Source organism: Rhincodon typus, chromosome 11 (assembly GCF_021869965.1).
Source record: "Rhincodon typus isolate 14 chromosome 11, sRhiTyp1.1, whole genome shotgun sequence".
Lineage (NCBI taxonomy): Eukaryota > Metazoa > Chordata > Chondrichthyes > Orectolobiformes > Rhincodontidae > Rhincodon > Rhincodon typus.
In genome coordinates this window covers 38276838-38301458 of record NC_063342.1, presented here as the reverse complement: position 1 = coordinate 38301458, position 24621 = coordinate 38276838, and the positions used below count along the sequence as shown (strand labels likewise).

The following is a 24621-nucleotide window of genomic DNA, read 5'->3' as shown; positions in this document are numbered from 1 at the left end:
GGTCCCAGAAGTTAGTAAGGTGGACTTTATGGGGTCAACAGGGCTGTGTTTGCTTTGTTATTACTGGTGCCTTAGTTAATGCCAGGTTGTCTGACCGCTTCATTCCTTTCTTGGAACATTCTAGTGATAGATGCAATTGAATGGATTGCTAGGTCATTTCAGAGGGCATTTAAGAGTCAACCATATTGTTGTGGAGTCGCATGTAGGCCAGATAAAGATGGAAGTTTTTCTTCCCTAAAGGAAATTAGCGAATTAGATGGGTTTTTTACACAGTTTCATGGTTATCATTAGTTTAATTAGATTTATTGTCTATCTGAAAAATTCATAGAAGAGTATGGCATTTGTTCAGAATTTTTATTAAATACACAGCTTGTCTGAATTAGAGCTTTGAGACTTCAATGTTTAGTTTCATCTAAAGTCTTTCAGAAAGTATCAATAAATTCTCATTACCACTGAATAAGGGATATACCATCTACTCTTCAATTCCTATTGTAATGCACTTCATGGTGGGGATTGGTGACAGTTTGCCGAGAGGGTTTTCTGCTTGGTGTGGTATGCTGAGCCAGGCTGTCCTGCCCATGTTGATCGTCTGCACCTGGGCCTTCAAAGAGCTGTCAAAAACCATCAGAATAAATGTTTGTTTTACATCAGTTGCAGTCATTTCTGCGTTCCCAAGTTCCGTCCCATTTGCAGCCACCATTTCACTCCAGTCAAGATGTGCTGCTTGTCTTTTGAGTAATGCCTGAGTACTGACTCCTCCAAACAGATGCACAACCAATGAGCAGCGTTGTGAAGGTAGCGCTGGCTGTACACCTGATTGGCTGTTCCTTTTGATCAGCCTTTATTTCTTATGGTTCTTGCATCCTTCCATTTTTTTTCTCCTGTCACCAAATTTCTTGGCCTTTGTATTGACATAGCATCATTTCATGTGCCCGAAACACTTCACAAGTAACTAATTACTATTTGATGTGCAGCTTATTTTATAATAACACTATTGGAAATTCGTTCAGAGTATGGTTCCACAAACAGCATATAATATGCTTGTGACCGTTCAATGATTGTATGAAATGAGATCATTGAGTAACTGATCTATTTTGGTGTCATTTGAGGAAAAGACATTGGTTGGGTTATGGGAAAAATCCTGCTTGTCTCCAAATAGTTATATAGGATCTTTCAGCTCCACATAAATGGGAAAATGCAGTTTTCACTTAAATGTCTTCACTGGTAACAGCATGCTGTCAGTAAAATATGTACTTGAGTGCAAATTCACTACTATTCAGAGACTATTACTACTTCTGAAGCAAACAGACTCCAATGGGATAGCTGTTGTATTATTGCATAGATTCCAGACCAGACATGAGTGCTATGTAATGTCCTGACATGATGTTCAGGAATGAAGGTGACTGCCTCATCTTCATTCAGATTTTTGGTCCAATGTAGTCAATGAGGTCTGTTCAGTAACTCAGTTATGTATATATAATGTACAGTAACATCATTAAGGACAGAATCCAAACTGTAATTCTGAAATTACAGCAATGTAAAATAGTATCATTAATAAACTTCAGGACATCTATTTCAACAAGAGCCCAGTTTTCCTGATATATATTAGCTCACATAACATATAAGACAGCTCTCGGACCATATCAGATAGGCCATGATGCTTGCCTTTAGAAGCTACATCGTGGTGGCAGTAAGTGGACATCAAAAGTTAATGATGACAGCTCATTGGCACTAAATTGTTAGCAGCAGTGGCAGCTGTGAAGTGTTGTTTTTCATAAAAGCCATTTCTTATCATTTACCTGAGATCAGAGCTGAAGTTACAACTATAATCAAAACTAAAGTACTCTAACCTTAGTAAAACACAGTAACCTCAACTGAAAAGAAACATTTGTGAATACTTTTTTTTTGGTTTTGAAAAGAAAACTGGGAGGCCACAATTAAAAAGCACAGAAAAATATACATGTTCTTTACAATTTAAAATTTGAGAACCAGATTTCTGTGTATATTATCTTAAGGTCATTTTACCTATTTAAAGTGGACAGATTAGCAACTTTAATGAAGTATCACACATGGGTATTCAGTGTATTAACCAGTGCACTGAAATTACTGCTCAGAGGAAATATAGTCCTGATCTTTGTGGAAAATAAGTGGGTAAAAGACATTCTGAATGAGTAGTATTTTTAAAAAAAAAGGTATGGCAGAGCATAAAAAGAACTAAGTTGCTTTAAAAAAAAAAGCCTTTTACTGGGTTAGGCACGAGGGGCTTCAGTACTAGAAGGTCCCATCATCTATCTCATATGCAACATATTTAAGGAGTTCTGGTGTTTGTGAAAATGAGACCATAAGATCTAGGAATAGAAATAGGTCATTTGGCCCATTGAATCTGCTCTGCCATTTGATCATAGATGATATGTTTCTCAACCTTATTCTCTGCCTTCTCCCTTAACCCTTGATCTCCTTACCAATCAAGAACCTATCTATCTGTGTCTTAAATACACTCAAGGACTTGGCTTTCACAGCTCTCTATGGCAGTGAGTTCCACAGATTAACTACCTTCTGGTGGAAGAAATTCTTCCTCATCTCAGTTCTAAACAGTCATCCCTTCACTTTTAGGCTGTGCCCTCCGGTCCTAGTCTGTCCTACTAATGGAAACATCTTCATATCCACTCAGATGTCCCTCATCCTTCTAAACTCCATTGAGTAAAGAACCAGCGTTCTCAACCACTCCTCATATGACAAGCCTTTCATCCCTGCAATCATTCTTGTTAACCTTCCACAGAATCCCCTTCAATGCCAGCACATCCATCCTTAGAAACGGAGCCCAAAACTGTTCACCGTATTCCAAATAAAGTCTGACCAGAGCCTTGTACAGCCTCAGCAGTATATCCTGCTCTTGTATTCTAGCTCTCTTGAAATGAATGCTAACATTGCATTTGCCTTCCTGACTGCCAACTCAACCTGCATGTTAATCTTAAGAGAATCCAGCACTAGGACATCCAAGTCCCTTTGTGCTTTCAGATTTCTGAAGCCTTTCCCTGTTCAGAAAATACTCTGTCTCTATTCTTCCTACCAAAGCGCGTAACTACATACCTCCCCACATTGTATTGCATCTGCCACTTCTTTGTCTATTCTCCTAGCCTGTCCAAGTCCTTCTGCAGCTTTCCTGCTTCCTGAACACTACCTGTCTGTCTATCTATCTGTCATCTGCAAACTTAGCAACAATGTCCTCAGTTCCTTCATCCAAATCATTAATGTATAACCCGAATAGTATTGGTCCCAACACAGCCCCTTGTGGAACTCCACTAGTCACTGGCTGTCATCCCTTTTATCCCTGCTCAGTGCCTTCTGCCAGTAGGCCAACCCTCTATCCATGTCGGTACCTTACCCTAACACCATGTCCTGTCTGGCACCTTATCAAAGGCGTTCTGGAAATCCAAATGCCTCCTTCTGTTTAACTTGCTCGTTAGCTGCTCAAAGAATCCTTAGAGATTTGTCAAGCATGACCTCCTCTTGATGGGGCTGTGCAGACTCAGCCATATTTTACCATGTGCTCCACAGTCTTGTCCTTAATAATGTATTCTGAAAATCTTACCAATGACTGAGGTCAGTTTAACCAGCCTATAGTTTCCTGTCTTCTGGCTCCCTCCCTTCTTAAACAGGGATGTTACATTAGCAATTTTTCATCCCTCTGGGACCCTCCCTGACTCTGGTGATTCCTGAAAGGTCACTACCAAGCTCATAGAATCCCTACAGTGTGGAAGCAGGCCTTTCAGTCCAACAAGTCCACACTGACCCTCAGCATCCCACTCCAATCCATCCCGCAGAACCCACCTAATCTACACATTCTTGAACACTACAGGCAATTTAGCATGGCCAATCCACCTAACCTGCACATCTTTGGACTGTGGGAGGAAATTGGCGCACCCAGAGGAAACCCACGCAGACACAAGAAGAAGGTACAAACTCTACACACAGTCCCCCGAGAGTTGAATCAAATGCAGATCCCTGGCGCTGTGAGGCAGCAGTGCTAACTACTGAGCCACCATGCTGCCCATATCTCTACAATCACCTTAGCTAGCTACTTCAGAACTCTGGGGTCTAGTCCATCTGGTCCGGATGATTTATTCACCTTATTACGTTTTATCTTCCTCAGCACCTTCTCCTTAGTAATCCCCACTACACTCCTCTCTGTCCCTGACTCTTTCGAACTTCCTGTGTGCTACTGGTGTCTTCCACAGTGAAAACTGATGTAAAGTACCTATTCAGGATTTAGAAAAGAATGAATTTATTAAGGATTGTCAGCATGGCTTTGTACGGAGGAGGTCTTGACTCAATTTTAATTTGAGATTTTTTTTAAGAAAGTGACAAAGATAATTAATGAGGGTAGGGCAGTGGATATTGTCAATGTTAACTTCCATTAAAGCATTTGACAAGGTTCTTCATGGTAGGCTGGTCCAGAAGATGAAGTCACGTGGGATCCGTAGTGAGTTGGTAAACTGGATACAAAATTGGCTTGGTTGTAGAAGGCAGGGTAATTGTGGAGGGATGTTTTTCTGACTGGAGGTCAGTGACTAGTGGTGTTCTGCAAAGATCAGTGCTGGGACTTCTGTTTGTAATGTATATAAATGATTTGGATGAAAATGTAATGTCTGGTTAGCAAGTTTGCAGATAATTTGAAAATTGGTGGAGTTGTGGATAGTGAGGAAGATTGTCAAAGTATACAGCAGTATATAGATCAGTTGGAAAATTGGATAGAGAAATTGCAGATAGAGTTTAATCCGGACAGGTGTGAGGTGATGCATTTTGGGAGGCCAAATGCAAGGGGGAAGTGTACAGTAAAAAGCAGGACCCTTAGGAGCATTGATGGACAGGGAGAGATCTCTGGTGCAAGTCTGCAGCTCCCTGAAATTGGCAACTGAACTGACAACCCGAGCAACAGATCTACTCCAAAACCTTGGCAACTGAAGGGGATACGGTGGTAAAAAAGGCATATGGCATGCTTGCTTTCATTGGTCAGGGTTTTGAGTGTAACGTTGGCAAGTCATGTTGCAGCTATACGTCACTTTAGTTAGGCCACATTTGAAATATTGTGGGCAGTTCTGGTCACCACATTATAGAGAGGATATGGAGAGGATATAAAAACAGGTTTACCAGGACATTACGTAGATTGGAGTGTATTAGCTATAAGGAGAGATTGGACAAACTTGGATTGTTCATTTAAGAGGCATCTGGATGGTTACATGAATAGAGGGATACGGACCGAAATAAGGGCATAAGGCTTGTTTTTTTTTAGTTTAGTCAGGGCTTGGTCATCAGCACAGGCTTGAGCACAGTGGGGAGTGGGGGAGGTGCGAAGGGTCTGTTCCAGTGCTGTACTTCTCTTTTGTTCTTTTTGTTCTTGTTTTCTTTAGAGTGTTGAAGGCTGAGGGATAACCTGATAGAGGTGTATAAAATTATAACAGGCATGGATAGGGTAGATAATTGGAGTCTTTTTCCCAGGGTGGAAATTTCAAATACTAGGGATCGTAGGTTTAAAGTGAAAGGGGGAAATATTGAAAGATGTGCGAGGGAAATTTTTGTTTACATGGAGGCTGGTAGGTGCCTGAACATGCTTCCTGGGGAGTAGTAGAAGCAGCTATGATAGCAGCATTTCAGAGGCATTTAGACAAGCATGAACATGTAGGCAGATGGGATTAGTTTAGAATGGCACCATGGTCAGCATAGACATGGTGAGCCAAAGGATCTGTTCCTCTGCTGTGCTATCCTATGTTTATTCATAGGATCATAGAATCCATACAGTGTGGCAGCAGGCCATTCAGTCCATTTCGTTCACACCACCCCTCTGAGGAACATCCCACCCAGGCCAGCCCTCTATCCTTTCCCCATAACCCTGCACTTCCCATGGCTAATCCACCTAGTCTGCACATCCCTTGGCACTATGGGTGATTTAGCATGGCCAATCCGTCTAATCACATCTTTGGACTGTGGGAGGAAACCAGACCCCGAGAGGAAACCTGCACAGACACTGGGAGAGTGTGCAGACTCCACACAGACAGTCACCCAAGGCTGGAATTGAACCTGGGACCCTGGTGCTGTGAGGCAGCAGAGCGAACCACTGAGCCACCGTGCCTTCCGTTGTCAAGCCTAAATGGATAGTATGCTTGCTTCATGTAGTATAACTACACAACTTTTGGGGGAGCCTTAGATCTCATTGCACACCTCCCAAAAATATCTTTGGGGCAGAAGCTGCAGTGCAAAAGAGCAGAAGTTAGAAGATCTGCCAATTGATCCCATATCTCCAGAAAGTTATACCTAAGTTTCAAATGATCATGCACATTTAATTTGCACTTACTGGGGGACAACTTTTCAGTTACAGTAAGGCCATATTGGGTTATATCAAAACCCAATACTTTATGAATTTTTTTTGCAGAAAACAATGGTGTTACTATTTAATTGCATTGTTTTTAAATTTGTTTTTATAACCATATTATTAATACATAGATGTTATCAGGATTAGCCTGTGTAATATTTGAACATTTTCCTGTTTCATCTGTATTTATCCCTATAATCCCAACACCTCTCAGTGATGAAGTGCTAAAGATGTGATATTGTTTTTTTATTTCAACACCATAAAATCTAATTCTGACCATCTACTTCATTTTTTTTTTCTTTTTAGCTTGTTTCCTCATAGTGTATTTTGTTCAGATTTGGATACTTTACTTAGCTAACAATTAATGAAAAGTTTTATGTATATTTTAATTAGTTCTCACTGGTGTGATATGAACTCTGAATTCCTAATTTTAATTTTTGTTTTATGCCTAAGTGTTAGGTAGCCGTTTCTTTAAAGTTTTTGTTTTTTTTTCATTGCAGCAGATAATTTACAGATTCCCTGAACAGAAACAGCAGTGGAAAATCACAGCACTGTTTATCTCTGGCAGCTTGGGCATGCTGAACAACCAGTGACTAGAATAAAGGAACAGCTGTTGCTAGGCAATGGGAATGATATATCCTAGCAACAGGCATACTTATAATGGAAACATAAGGAACACGTAGTGATCTTAGACATGTGGCTGGTTCCTGAGAGACAGTTTAATGCTGAACTGATATGAAATGGGAGATCTAAAAGACAACCAAGTGGAAAATAGTGAAATACACTATTGGTTACTTACACCCACAGAGAAGTAGTAATTTATATGAGAAGATTGTGTACTTTTACTTTATGAATTTTTTTTTGCAGAAAACAATGGTGTTACTATTTAATTGCATTGTTTTTAAATTTGTTTTTATAACCATATTATTAATACATAGATTAAAAAGTTTTAGTGATCAAAATTTGAATTAAAAATAAAGTGTTGGAAGTGAGCATCTGAAAGAGAAACACATAGGTTAATATTTTCATTTGAAATATCCTACTTGAAACATTAACCCCTCTTTTCAGATCGATATTTGATGCACATCTCTAACATGTTTGATTTTAGTTGAAACTAGCAGTGTGTTGAGGAATGTTTATGTCCTGTTGGGTCCATGAATTGCAGCAGAACTTGTGTGCCATTTGTACAAAGCATTAATTTACCATAGGAGGACTTTATGTTCCGTAGTAATAGATAAAGAGATACTGAGGTCACACAGTGTCAACACTACCATATATGGCCCATTTGAGTATCTGATGACAGTGGCTAGTTCAGGAAGAAGCAGCAAGTGAAAGAAATGAAATTAGAAAGTAGATATAGAATGGAGAAGAAAAGTATTGCAATTTACAGAAACAAAAAGGAATGATTTTGGAAAGAGGAAGATTACTAGGTGATTGGACTAGACTTAGACTAAAGCTATGGCAAAAATACATTACAATAGTTACATTACTTTTCGTTGTGTTTGATGTAATTCCACCTGTCATTTTAATTTGGGCCAGCGTTCACACAGTCCATCCATTTTTCTATGTTTTATGTAGCCAGTCGTTTTTCTGCTTTCAGTTTGAATAGTGGTCAGGGATCGGTTAGCTCAGTTTTCTGGATGGCTGGTTTGTAACGTAGAGTGACACCAGTAACATGCGTTCAAAACCTGCACTGACTGAGGTCACCATGAAGGACTCTCCTGCTCAACCTATACCCTTGCCTGAGGCTGGTGACCCTTGGGTTAAACCACCACCAGTAATCTCTGTCTAATGAGGGAGCAGCCTTTAGGGAGGGAAATGGAATATTGCCCTTCGTTGTTAGAGAGATGGAGTTTAAAAATAGGGAGGTTATGCTACAGTTGTATAGTGTACTGGTGAGGCCACACCTGGAGTACTGCGTACAGTTTTGGTCTCCTTTACTCGAGAAAGGATGTACTGGCACTGGAGGAAGTGCAGAGGAGGTTCATTAGGTAAATTCCGGAGTTGAGAGGGTTAGCTCATAAGCGGTTGAGTAGACTGGGACTATACTTGCTCATTGGAATTTAGAAGAATGAGGCAGGATCTTGTAGAAACAGATAAAATTACAAAGGGAATAGATAAGATAGAAGCAGGGAGGTTGTTTCCACTGGCGGGTGAAAGTAGAACTAGGGGACGTAGCCTCAAAATAAGGAGGAACAGATCCAGGACTGAGTTGAGGAGGCACTTCTTCGCCCCAAGGGTTGTGAATCTGTGAAATTCTCTGCCCAGTTGAGGCTTCCCCATTGAATGTTTTTAAGGCAAAAATAGATTTTTGAACAGTAAAGGAATTAAGGGTTGTAGTGAGCAGTGGATAAGTGGAACTGAGTTCACGAAAAGATCAGCCATGATCTTATTGATTGGCAGAGCAAGATCGATGGGCCAGATGGCCTACTCTGGCTCCTATTTCCTATGTTCTTTACTCAGATGAACAGAATCAAATCAAAGGCAACTACAAATTATATTAATGTATTGAAACTGTACAAGTTATGTCTTATCCTAATTATGCTTTTGATTTGAATTTACTATTTGTTATGTATATATTCCCTATCACATCACCTGATACGTGGGCTGCACTAATTCATGAGGAGCTGGTAATGGTGCAGAGCACCCTTTTTTATGAGTGAGTAATCTAAGGCCAGAGACTTGGAACTTCTGTCAACCTTGAAGACAGTGCCACATTGGGCTATTGTTGGGCTGCCTTTTGCTCAACAACTGACCAAATTGACAGACATGTGGAAAAGAATATGGTCATCAAATGGTCTTTTCCATAGTAATCTTCTTGCAGTGAAATTAGATCATATTTTGTTTTAATGATGAAAAGACATTTCATCCAAGTTAGTGTCAAATTACATAAAAACCGAAAGAACTGTGAATGCTGTAAATCGAGAACAAAAACAAGTTGCTGGAAAAGCTCAACAGGTCTGGCAGCATCTGTGAAGAAAACATCAGAGTTAATGTTTTGGGTCGGGTGACCCTTCCTCAGAACTGTGAACAGGAAGGTCACCGGACCCGAAACATTAACTCTGATTTTTCTTCATAGATGCTGCCAGGCCAGCTGGGCTTTTCCAGCAATTCCTGTTCTTGTTCCAGTGTCCAATTACAGCTGCTTTTCTTGCTGTATATTATCAGAGCCTCCCCATGATGTGTAGTGTGGCAGTTGATTCGAAGAGAGGGGATTACTGTCTGTTTTGGAAGTAATTTATTTGAGATTTCATGTACAGTCGGGATACACTTCAAACTTTTCATGTTGTGTCTCATGCCTTGATAAACACACACACTTGCAATAGAGAATTGTGTACACTGCGCATTTCTGGCTTTTATTTCTTGTTGACATGTTTAAAAATCAATTCAGGGCCACCTGTTCTGATCCTTTATTATTGATATTTGGTGAGGATTGTTTTCGGTATATCTGTTTTAGTTTTGTTTTTGAAGTACAAGTTTTTGTGGTTGCCTCCCTTTGCTGATGGAATTGTTGTTGACCTAAACCAGGACTTAAACACGCAATCTAAGCTGCTATCTCGGTACATTATTGAGAGAGCACTGTCTTGAAATCTATCTTTGCTGATTTTCAGGATTCCACTTCCTCCAAAGCTTATTTAACATCGCACTTCTTTTATTTGAAGGCAATTGTAAGAAAAAATGTATTATCTACGAGGTTTTCTTTTTTGACTTTATTGGTCTTAGTTTAGATAATGTCAAGACAGCATCACAAAGGGAAATTCCACATTCATTGTAAAGTCAATATATTGGATACGAAGACACAAATTATATCATACCCCTTTTAAAATGATCTGTGTTATCCTTGACGAGTTATGAAGTGAGCATCATCTAATTAGTGCTCCCTTCTTCAAATCACTTGATTATTGCACTGTCTGCTGCCTCTAACCACCCATATCCCATTGCTCCAAAACATAACTGATTGATTAGTCCCCTGCACAGCAGTACCCCTCCTTTGCTCACCATTGTCCTCCGTCCTAGTTTTTCCATACTATCAGACCATCCTCTCCTAATACCAAACCCCAATATATCTCATGCATTTCCAACTCAAAATGCTTCATGTAACATTTTCACTCGTAATCTGGGCTCTATCTTTATCTTTATTGCTACATTCCAACACACTTCCCAATTCCATTGCACCCTTTTCATTTCTCCTAGGCTTTCAACTAGTCTCCCAACATTACCAAGCTACATAATGCATAAACAATTAGATTAGTACCTTTTAAAATGTCAAATAGCAATGAAACTATTTGCCCCAGTCTGGGGCCCAGTCCTAACATGAGTTGCAACCTGACATATAGCATCAATAACTTGCAATTAATAGAACGTCAATGTCAGAAAAATATCCCTTGTGCTTCCCAGACAAAAAAAAAAGTTACATTCAGAAGGATGACCAAATGCTTGGTGAATGAAATGGAGAATTAGGAGTAGACCGGGATGTAGGAAATTCCAGAATGTGGTACTTAGGTGGCTGAAGGTACATAAACAGTATTGAAATGAAGGAAGTGGGAGAGTGTATGAGAGGCTGGAATCTGAAGTACTGAGAATGAAATGGTGCTGGGACAAATGGGGGCAGAAGTTGTAGAACTGATAAATATTGCAAAAATAGGAAGGAACAAGACAGCAAAAAGATTTAAATGTAATTTTTTTAAAATTGAATTTCTAGGAAATTAGAGTATGAGGAGCAGATTTTTGAGATGAGGTGGCATTTACAGAGTAGAGTAAATTATGACTCCTTCCATTACCCTGTTTCTCCTGATTGATACCCTCTTCTTGCACCTCAAAGTCTCTGGGTTGGCATTTCTCGTCTGTTCAAAAATGTCCTTAACATGTTCCCGTCTTTACTATGCTTCTACTGCATCTTTGCTAACCAGTTCCTGACTTCGTCTCGACTCAAAGACACCTTTTTTAAATTGATCATGATGAGCATTAAAAGAAATGTAGATTATTTTAATTACATGTTCCGTGCTTAATGTGGGTACATCAAGTTCAATATCCTTTTCATACAGATGGGCAGCTTCTCAGAACACTTGCTTTACAGTATTGTAAACTTATAATTTTGGAATATATGCATTCACACAGAAAATGAATATAAATCTATGAACAAAGTAAATATATGAGAACGCAACTAAAATCTAGGAAGGGTCACTGGACCCGAAACATTAACTCTGATTTCTCTCCACAGATGCTGCCAGACCTGCTGAGCTTTTCCAGCAATTTCTGTTTTTGTTTCTTATTTCCAGCATTCCCAGTTCTTTCGGGTTTTTACAATCTACAAATGTTTGAGATACAAAAATGTGTTTTATGTAACTGAGTGATTGATGAGGAGATTACGCGAGACTGATCAGTTAACGTTTGCACCATAGTCACTTCACTTTCACTTTATTCTAGATCGAGTTGTTCCTTAACAAATTAATATTTTTGTCTTTGATACCAAAAGTTCAGAGAATTTGAGACAAATCAAACTTGCTTTTTGCCATTATAGTCAAACTATAAAGTGAGACTCTGTGTCCATTCAGCTGAAGTGGAGTACAAAAATCAAACTGCTATTAGTATGAGACATTATGCATTGTAGAACAGTAAAATTCTGTAACTGTACTCTCTATGATGCACTTTACTTGTTTTGAGCCTTACATACATCAAGTCAGTCTCATTGGTCGTGTTATTACTCGGCAAACTCCAAAAGAATGGTGCTCATTGTTCTGTTTTCTGATAATGCATATTAACACTTCTAACGCATGATTTTCAAATTTGTACGGACAATGTATGTGAGTTATGCATTCATAACTAACCTTGGCAACAGTTCCAAGGTTTAAAAGTAGAAAACAGAAAAATGTTGCTGGCCTGTTGTTAACTCGAACATTTGTTCATGGCTTCATAAATTTGTGTAATAACTGAAAACTCAAACAAGATCTGATGTGCTGTTTCTTCACTGTGGAGATATGAGAATAATTCTAGTTGCTTCAAATTAATTGACATATCAGGCATTTTTTGATTTATTGGGCATATTTGTAAATATTTCAGCAACAAAGCAAGAAAAAAGAGCCTTGACTGACCTAAGGCATAGCAGCTGAAAAATCTAGAACAAAAAAGGGGTTTAAAATATATACTGAAAACGCCATTCATTCAAAGCTCCATTATCCACGGGTGTGGGAATTGTCCTGAATTTTCTTCCCAGTAGATTTGAGATTTTGGGTCTTCATACAAACTCATCAAATTTTTTTCTGTCTTAATGTACTGTATATTTCTAGCATATTTTCTGTTTTGATTAAAGGTTGTAAGACTTTGATTATGTGGAATTGTCCCTGTGTTGCAAGCGTAGTATGGTTACATAACCAGTTGGAAAGTCAGTTTTTAGGATTCTAATAGACAGTACATGTCTAGTATTAGAATGTATATTATTTTGGTTGTATACACTTCAAAGCTGGCATTGAGCTGAATGGCAGCACTCGAAGCTGTGCCCGTGCTTAAAACAAACTATTCAGATTTGCACTTAGAAGATTTTAGCATATTTTAGAAACTGGTTTAATAACTAAAGGATTGAAGTGCTTCATTAAATTCTAAACCCACAATAAATTAAATCTGTTTATCCAGGTATGTGGTTTTAAGATTTATATAGTAGGTAGCTAGGCACCATCTTGTGGGGATACATTTAATCAGGCGAGTGGGGACTCCGCCATCTTTCCACCACCTCTCTGATCAAGTCCCTAGCAGGAAGGTTCATGGATGACCTTCCCACCTGATTGCTGATTGAGACCCTTAAATAGGAAATCAATGCTCACTCAAGGGCCTCATAAAACAATCGATGGCTTTAGAACGTACAAGTTAGGAGCAAGAGTAAACCGCGTGGTCCCTTGACCCTGCTCTGCCATTCAATTAGATCATATCTGATCTGCTTTTAACCTCAACTGTACATTCCTGCGTATCCCCAATAACCTTTAGTCCCCTTTCATCCCCTCTCATCAACCTACCTCTGCCTTAAAACTTCAAAGATTCTGCAGGTTGAGTTTAATTGCATGACTTATGGTAGCACCAAACAACAAACATGATTTCTCACCTACCCTCTCCTTCGCTGAGCATCCCTAATACTGTTGAAAAGACAGTGTTTGCTGACCGGGACAACTGTGCATGCGCTGGTGTCAGCAAATGCGGCCAAAGTGAAAATAGTTTTCATTCCTGACCAATGACTATGTTCAGACATAACCAACTTCATAGAATTCATAAAATTCAGATGTTGTATCAAAGAAAAAATGCACATCAAAAATGGTTCCTATTTCATTCAAAGAACAACTGAGGCAGGAAGATTTCAAACGTGATTCCTTGTCTGTGTTAGTTATTATCTGCTGTTGCAGTATCAGGGAAAATTTCAACAGACTTGTTCTTTATAGGTAGTGATGTGAAAATAGGCTGATCACTGTGAAGGGTCCCTGCTAGACACATGTCAAAATGAGACAGAAAAGGAAAAAGAGAATAGACAAAAATGAACTGTCAAAATAAATACAACTTTATAATGCCTTCATCTTGGTAACCTACAATCGTATTAAAGATTATATTTATACCTTCAGTATTCATGGCCTAGAAATGTATCTTCTTCAGTTCTTTGTTATCCGGGGACCGCTGTGTGTTGACATTAAGAAAGGATGGCTTTCGGCTCAACTGTGATGCTTTATAACATGAAAATAGCTTGTGAAGTTCTCTGTTTGTGCTCATGTATGAACAATGAGCATTGATTGACAAACCTGTTGACTATTGTGCACTATGAAACTTTGATTCATAGGGTGGAAGAGAAAATGGTTGGGTGTTGTGATAGCATCACTGGAACGTTGGCATTTTAAGAGTTTAATTTGCAAATGAGCAAAGTACCTGGATATTACCATATGACCACAGGCTCTCTGTAGTGGAACACTTGAAGCACAGGTTGTCTGGAGATTACTCTGTACTACATAGGTTATTTTAACTGTAAATAAATCCACCAGAGATATTCAAGTAAGAGGTGTCCTTGTACCTTTATTTGTGTCACATTTAGTACAAAGAATGTTATTATGTTTGGCTGTTAAATAATTTTCTGATTAGGCAGTTTTCAAATGTGCTCCTTATGTTTATTATATAAAACTAAATTAGTAATCTTACTGTTGAATATTCTGAGAATTTTGTCATTTATAATTTTGCAATTTTTCTAGGTCTGGCTGGAAAGATTTTAGATGCCATTGAAGAACGAGGGTTTAAGTTTACCGCATTTCAACTGGTAAGATAATTAATCCTTTTTGTACAAAAACTTTGTAAAAGTAATTTTGTGTGCAAAAGTTTACAAGCTACCCTTAGTTGGGAGAAATTTCTGGAAGTTAATGCCAGGAGCCTTTGGACCTAAAGTGGCACCTGAACCATTGCTTTAAAAACTCAATTGTGATTTGATGATCCTCCAAGCTCCTTGGCATACTTCATCTGTTCCGATGCAGTAGGTTGTGAATGGAGGTTTTTTTTGGAAATGGAATGGTAGCAGTATAGAAGATAGAAGCAGGAGCAGGTCATTTGCCCTTTGAGCCTACTGCATCATTTAGTATAATCACAGCTGATCATAAGAACTAGGAGCAGGAGTAGGCCGTCTGGCCCTTCGAGCCTGCTCCGCCATTCAATAAGATCATGGCTGATCTTTTCGTGGACTCGGATCCACTTACCCACGTTCTCACCGTATCCCTTAATTCCTTTATTGTTCAAAAAAAACTACCTTTTTTTTTAGAAACATTTACTGAAGTAGCGTCAACTACTTCCCTGGGCAAGGAATTCCATAGATTAACAACCCTCTGGGTGAAGAAATTCCTTCTCCAATTCAGTCCTAAATCTGCTCCCTCTAATCTTGAGGCTATGCCCTCTTGTCCTAGCTTCACCTGCCAGTGGAAACATCCTCTCTACTTCTATCTTATCTATTCCCTTCATAATTTTATATGTTTCTATAAGATCCCCCCTCAATCTTCTGAATTCCAATGAATATTCTCTCCTCATAAGCCAACCCCCTCAACTCTGGAATCAATCTAGTGAACCTCCTTTGCACCCCCTCCAGTGCCAGTACATCCTTTTCTCAAGTAAGGAGACCAAAACGGCACACAGTACTCCAGGTGTGGCCTTGTACAGCTGCAACATAACCTCTCTGCTTTTTATTTCAATCCCTTTAGCAAAGAAGGACAAAATTCCATTTGCCTTCCTAATTACTTGTTGTACCTGCAGACCTACCTTCTGTGATTCATGCACAAGGATACCCAGCTCCCTCTGCATAGCAGCATGCTGCAACTTTTTACCATTCAAGTAATAATCCTTTTTACTATTACTCCTACCAAAATGTATGACTTCACATTTATTTACATTGTATTCCATCTGCCAGACCTTTGCCCACTCACTCAATGTATCTATGTTCCTCTGCAAAGTTTCACAGTCCTCTGCACACTTTGCTCTGCCACTCATCTTAGTGTCACCTGCAAACTTTGACACCCTACACGTGGTCCCCAACTCCAAATCATCTATATAAATTGTAAATAATTGCGGTCCCAACACCGATCCCTGAGGCACACCACTAGTCACTGACTGCCAGCTAGAATAGCACTCATTTATCCCCACTCTTTGCTTCCTGTTAGTCAACCAATCCTCTATCCATCCTAATACTTTACACTTAATACCATGCATCCTTATCTTATGCAGTAGCCTCTTGAGTGGCACCTTGTCAAAGGCCTTTTGGAAGTCTAGGTACACCACATCCACTGGGTCCCCATTGTCCACCTCGCTCGTAATGTCTTCATAGAATTCCAAAAGATTTGTCAAGCTTGACCTGCCCTTCATGAATCCATATTGCGTCTGCCCAACGAGACAATTTCCATCAAGATGCCTTGCTATTTCTTCCTTGATAATAGACTCAAGCATCTTTCCCACTACAGAGGTTAAGCTAACCGGTCTATAATTCCCCATCTTTTGTCTACTTCCCTTTTTCAACAGTGGCGTCACATTTGCTGTTTTCCAGTCTGCTGGGACTGCCCCAGAGTCCAGCGAATTTTGGAAAATTACCACCAGTGCACCCGCTATTTCTCCCAACATCTCTTTTAGTACCCTGGGATGCATTCCATCAGGGCCAGGAGACTTATCAATCCTTAGCTCCATTAGCTTGCCCAACACTACCTCTTCCGTAATTATGGTTGTTTCCAGGTCCTCACTTACCTTCGTCTCTTTGTCAATTACTGGCATGTTATTAGTGTCCTCCACTGTGAAGACCGATACAAAATACCTGTTCAATGCCTCGGCCATTTCATCATATCCCATAACTAAATTCCCCTTCTCATGCTCTAAAGGGCCAACGTTTACTTTAGCCACTCTTTTTCGTTTTATATATTTATAGAAACTTTTCCTATCTGTCTTTATATTCTGTGCTAGTTTTTTCTCATATTCTATCTTACTTTTCCTTATAGCTCTTTTTGTGGCTTTCTGTTGACCTTTAAAGTTTTCCCAATCTTCTAGTTTCATGCTGTTTTTGTCCACTTTGTATGCCTTCTCTTTCAATTTGATAGCCTCCCTTATTTCTTTCGACACCCATGGCAGATTACCCCTTTTCTTACAGTCCTTCCTCTTCATTGGAATATACTTTTGCTGAGCACTTTGAAAGATTGCGTTGAAAGTCCTCCACTGCTCGTCAACTGTCCCACCATAAAATATTTGTTTCCAGTTTACTTTAGCCAAGTCCTCCCTCATTCTATTGTAGTTCCCCTTGTTCAAGCACAGGACCCTGGTATTGGATTTTATCTTCACACACTCCATCTGTATTCTAAATTCAACCATACTGTGATCATTCCTTCCAAGAGGATCCCTAACTATGAGGTCATTAATTATTCCTGTCTCATTACACAGGACCAGATCTAGGATAGCTTGCTCCCTCGTTGGTTCCATTAAATACTGTTCAAGAAAACTATCACGGATACACTCAACGAACTCCTCCTCAAGGCTACCCTGACCGAGCTGGTTCGACCAATCTACATCATCCAACTCTGTACCCTCTTCCATTTTCTCCTCCTACCTTATGAACCCTTTAGCCTGAAAAATGTGAGGCGCTGCATTTTGGAAAGGCAAATCAGGGCAGGACTTATACACTTAATGGTATGGTCCTGCTGAACAAAGACATCTTGGGATGCAGGTTCATAGTTCCTCAAAAGTGGATTCCCATGTCGACAGGATAGTGACGAAAGTATTTAGTATGCTTGCCTTTATTAGTCAGTGCATTGAGTCTAGGAGTCAGGAGGTCGTGTTGTGGCTGTCCAGGACATTGGTTAGGCCACTTTTCGAGTAGTGTGCATTTCTGGTCTCCCTGCTATAGGAAGGATGTTGTGAAACTTGAAAGGGTTCAGAAAACATTTTACAAGGAAGTTACCAGGGTAGGAGGGTTTGAGATATAACGGGAGGCTGAACAGGCTGGGGCTATGTTTCCTGGAACGCAGAGACGGGGGGTGACCTTATAGAGGTTTATAAAGCATGAGGGGCATGGATCGGGTGAATAGCAAAGTCTTTTACCCCAGGTGAGGGAGTCCAAAACTAGAGGGCATAGGTTTAAGTTGAGAAGGGAACAATTTAAAAGGGACCTAAGCGGCAAGTTTTTCACGCAGAGCGTGATGTGTGTATGGAATAAGCTGCCAGAGGAAGTGATGGAGGCTGGTACAATTACAACATTTAAAAGGCATCTGGATGGGTATATGAATAGGAAGGGTTTACAGGGATATGGGCCAAATGCTAGCAAATGGAACTAGATTAATTTAGGATATCTGGTTGGCATGGATGAGTTGGACCACAGGGTCTGTTTCCATGCTGTGACTCCTTGTTTTAAAAAAATTCTGTGTTTTGGACTTACCTGCTTTCTGTCACAGGAAGATGCCACAGACTCCCCACTCTCTCGGTGAAAAGGGCTCTCCGCACATCAGTCCTAAATGGCCTAGCCCATATCCTTAGCCTGTGACTATATTTGAATGCCATATGATGGAAGTATCGTGGCAGCCACCTTGGAATCAAGGCCGATCTGTTTTTGTGATCATGTACATATCAATAAGGTTGTGACTGACAGAGTCTTCGTAGATAATAGCACCTTGTATTTGAAGGAAACTGTCCTTTGAAGAGAACCCCACTACACATTAATTTTGACTGTCATCCAGTTTCTCATCTACATACAGCTCCTCGGTGTTGTCATTCAGAAATAATTTCCACTTGTACATTGATGATGCCCAACTCATCACCAGCTCTCTTGCTGCCTCTAATGATTGTGGTTTGTTGTGCTGTTTGTCCAACATCCATTGTTTAAAAAGATTCCTCCAACTAAACATTTGCAAAATTGAAGCTACTTTCGTTTTCTGTAACAAACTCCATTCCCTATCCACTGATTCCATCCCTCCCCCAGCTGTTGTTTGAAGGTGAAGGATATAATTCACAGCTTTTGAAGTTTTATTTGGTCCTAAGAAGAACTTGCACACGCATATCTGCTCCATTGTTAAGACCAACTGTTTCTACCTTTGTACTGTCACCTGTCTTTGACCTGCCTTGGCTCTTCTACTGAAACCCACACGTATATCTTTGTTGCCTACAGACTAATAGAATACTCTCTTACTGATATTCCATTTTCAACCCTTCATAAATGTAAACTTACCATAACCTTGGATGTGTCCTAATTCACGCACAGTCTCATTTGCCTATCACACCTGTCCTTGCTGACATACATTGAATCCCAGTCACACAATGTCTCAATTTTAAAGTTTTGATCCTTGTTTTCAAATTGCTTCGGGGTCTCAGCCTTCTAATTTCCCCCCGACATATTACAAGCGGGCATAGTGCTATTACAAGGGGGCATAGTTTTAAAGTGAGTGGAAGTAGATATAGGGGAGACGTCAGAGGTAGGTTCTTTACTCAGAGTGTGGTCAGGGCGTGGAATGCATTGCCGGAGAGCGTAGTGGAGTCGGCCTCATTAGGGGCATTTAAGCGGCTATTAGATAGGCATATGAATGATAGTATAAGGTAGGGGTGGAGGTTAGATAGACCTTAGGATTAGGGTAAAAGTTTGGCACAACATCATGGGCCAGTACTGTGCTGTCCTGTTCTATGTTCTATGTAAATCTAAGATCTTTGCAATCATCCACTTCTGGTGTCTTGCTCAAACCCAATTTCAATCAGCTGTACCGTCTACCTATTTCAAACTTTTCTAGAATTCTTTTCCATGATTTCTTTACCTGTCTTTCCTCTTTTTTTTAAGATGGTTCCCTAAAACCTCGATCTTCCACCACCTCTCTCAATATTGCTTTCTGTGGTAGATTGTCAAACTGTTTGTTAATGCCTGTGTGAAGGATGTTGGGATGTTAATGACATTTCATAAATATGTATTTACTGCAGTTTGGATCTAAGTATCAGGAGTACTTGCATTTTACAATTGTAAATTAACGACTTGTTTTTAATATTTGTCTCCCTGGCTCAGGAGCAACAGCAAAATATGGATGAGGTGTTTGAAGCTCCAAATAGCATGCAAGTGTCTTGATGACGGAGCAGATAAGTGGTTGAAAGCTCATCTCAGGGTTGTCTAAAATGTCAAAAGTTATGAACAATCTAATTCTGCTCTAGACAGTAGCCAGGGAAAAGAAATTGTGTCAGGGACTTGCGAATAGAATTTGTTGAAGGAGAGATGGTTTATTAAGATTGAGATGCAGAAAGAGACAGGAGTCTGGAGATCGTGAACCTTCCTGTATTTTCCCATTTTGTTGACCCGATGAAGGACAAATGTATAACAAGTTTCCAAGCTTTGGTCTCATAATTGGCATTTTTGGCTAAAATACTTTGTGTAAATTTAGTTTATCTGTGAATATACAGTTAATAGATGCTCAAGTTCTGATTTTGGGATATCATTGAGTTCTACACCATTTAGTTGTGTATGGCCTTTTACGGGAAATACAGTTTGGAAGATAGATGGCAACTGCTGAAGCAGATGTAGTGTTAACGAGATCTCATACCAAAATTAAAATTTTGGTGAGCCCACTGCTATTTCGTCCTGTAAGATGCATGAATTTTTCGGCTGTAGTTCGATTCCTAAAGTTCTGTGCCTTTTCTAATACTGCAATGAAAAGTTTTTTGCTTATTTTGTTGAAAGTACTTTTGTCTCCAAATTAAGTAACATAACTAAGTACATAATGTTTAGAAATCTTATGTATCTTTCATGAAAGGATAGTTATTGCTGGTCTGAGACCCCAGGACCTGATTTTAGATATTTAATGCATAGAGCAGAAGGGAACTCATTTAATTTGGGGGTATGAGAGACAGAATGCTGGAATATCAGGAACAGGAGAAGAATCCAGTGAAAAATCCGAAGTCAAATGTAGGGACGACAGTTAATTGATGTGCACAAACGAGGATCTGGAAATTCATTAAAGGAAGAGAAGAAACAAAAGCTATTAAATAATTTATGATCAATAACATAATTAATGTGTAGAATTAATAAATGCCAAACAAGACCTGCAGCAGACTGGCTGTTGGAACTTTCAAATGTTAATTGGAACTGGAAAATCCTTTGGGAATGAGTCACATGTGAAGAATCAGGCCGTTATAGGAATAAATATAGCATATTTAAGTGTGATGCAAATGGAATAACAGGAAACACGTGATAGATTGAGAGAAAATTCGCAGAAACCACAAGATGTTTTGAGCTACAAATTTAGTAAGGCCTAGGGGAGGCCTAATGGTATTTTTGCTGGACCTGTTAATCCAGAGACCTAGAAATGTTCCGGGGACCAGGGTTTGAATCATGCCAAGGCAAATAGTGGAATTTGAATTCAACAAAAATCTGGAGTTAAGAGTCTAATGATGACAATGAATCCATTCTTGATTGTCAGGAAAAACCCATCTGGTTCACTAATGTCCTTTGGGGAAGGAAACTGCTATCCTTACCTGGCCAGGCCGACATGTCACTTCAGACATTATGTGGTTGACTCTTAACTGGCATGACTGAGGGTAGCAAAAGCACATTCATGAACTGTTAGTTTTTTTTTAAGTTTCTAGTTTCTCGTAGTAGTAGTCGTACCCTTTCCACTGAGTTGGAAGATCATGGATTCAAGTCACATTCAGAAATCTGAGCACATAATTTATACACTTGGTATAAACTTATACGTAGACACATATTCAACAAAGGAGGACAGGAAAAGAAATATTGATTTCTGATTTTATTGTTACATGTACTGAAATACAGTGAAAAGCTTTGTTTACAAACAGTACAGGTAGATCACAGCAAGCAAAGGATGTACTGATCAAAAAGACTTCGAGGCTTGCAGTTTACATTATTTGAGGCTAGAGTCCATTCAACAGCCAGAAAGAAGCTATTCCTGAACCTGCTTGTGCGGGTGTTCAGGCTTCTGTATCTTCTGCCTGATGGAAGAGGTTGTAGGAGGTCATTACAGCCTCTTCCAACAACTGTGCCACAATATATGCGCTCCTAGCATATCCAACAGCCATGAAATATGCTGGGAAAGATGGAAAATTAGATTTAAAAACACATGCCAGGTAGGGTACAAAATCTGGAAAAACCTCTCTCTGACCTTTTTAGATGATCAAAAGTCCAGGAGATTACTCAAGCCTTAATTAATGTTACTTAAATCATTTCATCTGAAGTGATCTTGACCCCGGCCAGATGCAAATGCAGCTCTCACTTGTACAAATTCATGGAATCCGTATTCGCTGTGTGGACCTGTCATCTGTTCCAGAGTCCACTATTGTCTGGAAGAAGGATCACTTTCTATGATCTAAATTAATCTGTGGTCTTCTCTAATCTATTTTGTTCAATAAAAGTTTGCTGGAGTTCTGCACTGTAGGAAGTAGTGTTTTTCAGATAGATACAAAACCAACTGCGGTGGTTAACATTTTTTCTCTTCTTCTCACAGTTCAAATTAGACCAAGCTAATGCAGAAGAGTTCCTTGAAGTGTATAAAGGAGTTGTTTCTGAATACAATGTAAGTAGAATTTTGTTAAGATGGTGAAAGAACATTAGAAATACCTAAACAGGTGGAGAACAGAGGAATGTTTTTGCAAAATCAACGCAAAATGCGGAGAACGGAGGATTGTTTTAGCAAAAACAACACAAAATACATTTTTTTTTCTGAAGAAGCGTCCCAACCTGAAACGTCAGCATTTTTGCTCTCTGATGCTGCCTGTCCTGCTGTGTTCCTCCAGCTCTACACTGTGTTATCTACAAAATGCATGATCTAACTTTTATTTTTGACTGAACCACAAAATGATGTCTGTGCAGTTCTCAAACTCTATATTTTTGGCTTTTTTTGTTTCCAAGAGACTGCAGTCATGTCCTTTGCTTTTCAGTGCTATTTCATTTTAAGCCTCTGCTAAAATGGTGGAGAAAGGAATTTCAGACAGTTGTGCCATGTTTCTGTTCTAATACTTGGGAATTCTGTTTTGGTTGTGAGGGTGGTTTTTAAATGGAGTGAATTGATATTATTACGAATTAGCTTGGGAAAAGTTCATTCTCCTACTTGGACAACCTTTACCCAGGTGGCATCTTCAATTCCAAAAGTTTGATTTGGCAGCATATAAAATAACAATTTCTTAGGTATTCTTTGGCAATAGTTTTGCTCAGCCACTCCCAATTTATTGGGAAATGATTGGATTCCAGTTATTTTGTAATCATGAATGTTTGGATGTTTATAACATTATTTTATTCATAGCTATTTCTTCACAGCTATCTGCAGACAAGCAATCAAGAACATTCATAGATATACATAGCATTTTCTTATTTTCTTATATTCAAGTTAATATTAATTTGACTTAATCTACTTGATGCACTGTATAGTTTTTTTTATCATCAATTATAATTTGTTGTGGATGAGCATACATGAATTTGAGTGCTGTATAGAGTCCATTAAGACATATTGAATTCTTGAATGTTGACCTGAATTCAATCATACTAAATTATAATAAATATTTTACCTACATATTAGAAATGTGCAAGGGTTAGAGATTAGGTGTTTTTTCAGCAAAGGCACGTTTCTCATCTCATAGAATCTAACTGAGATGCTTGAGAGAGTTGGGTCCAGTGGGGATACCATGGCAATACCATCTATTTGGCATACGTGATATTAAAACTGAACTCAACTGCACAAGTTGTTGAATTCATATGTGCTAAAGTCACATTTTTCTTTAGAATCATTGCTTACTGGAGAAAAAACAACTCCTTTTCTAATGTTGCATACATTTTACTTTGCTTTCTTCAAATTGAAGAAAGCAAAGTCTTTTTTCATAATGTGTCATACTGTCTGTTGACTGATTAAGATAGGGTGAGTGCATGTATGGCACATTTCAACAAGTTGAATTCATAAGGAATACTGATTCTCACAGTGGTAGCAAATCTAGATCACCATGATATAGCGCTTCAGTGCAGATGTCTGTGGCTTCCTTGAATGATACTTTTCTGAATAGGCCAGCAATATCAAATGAGTACATGGGCACTGCTTTGCTATTGAAATGCAGGTGCTGAATGTAAATTGTTTGTAGCAATTTACCCAACATTTAGCCAGCTCATGTTGCGCAGGATCGGTTATAAATGAGAAAGGACATGCAGCGACATTACTTTTGTGTGTCTCAGGCAACACATACATATGTGGATGCAGAAGAGCCATGAGGATGAGCCAATGCTATATATCACCTGCTGTTATACAAGTCTAGAAAGTGCTTTTTTTTTTAAAATAAGGTTATCCAATGAATATAAATTTAGACTCATCGTTAAGAGTGACATGCATTTTGTTGATATAGTCACACTTGTTTAGGATATAGTAATACTAGTAATACTATAATACTAGTTCCGTTGTCAGGTTGAACTGATATGTATGTCTGAGTTGGCCTTAGAGGTGTCGCATTGTGCCAAACACACTCATTGCATGTGAAATTCAGCTGAGTCTTTTGGAATCTACAGCATTAGATCTGCTAGGCATGAAGGTGTCTAACTGATCTTGATGTTTGAAAATGAGAAACTAACAAAAGTGAAAGACATTAAAGCTGTCTTACTTGTTCTTCTTTAGGCTTCTTCCTTTTGGTTCGAATAGTGTTGCACCAGGTGCTTCTACCATTTCAAAAGCTATTTTGCAAACCGGTTTCATTGTTAACTATGGGATATTTGATAAAGCCATAAATTTCAAGGTGACAACTCAGCTCCATCAGGAGAT

General features: G+C 39.1%; 1 protein-coding gene across 1 annotated transcript in view; it reads left to right on the top strand.

Annotated features, from left to right (window-relative positions):
• LOC109932516 (nucleoside diphosphate kinase 7) overlaps positions 1-24621 on the top strand; it is a 118038-nt gene that overhangs the window by 40921 nt on the left and 52496 nt on the right. Inside the window, exons 4-5 of the mRNA XM_020531669.2 lie at positions 14587-14651; positions 22333-22401. Of these exons, the coding sequence (XP_020387258.2) occupies positions 14587-14651; positions 22333-22401 (134 nt within the window). The remainder of the gene's footprint in view (positions 1-14586; positions 14652-22332; positions 22402-24621) is intronic.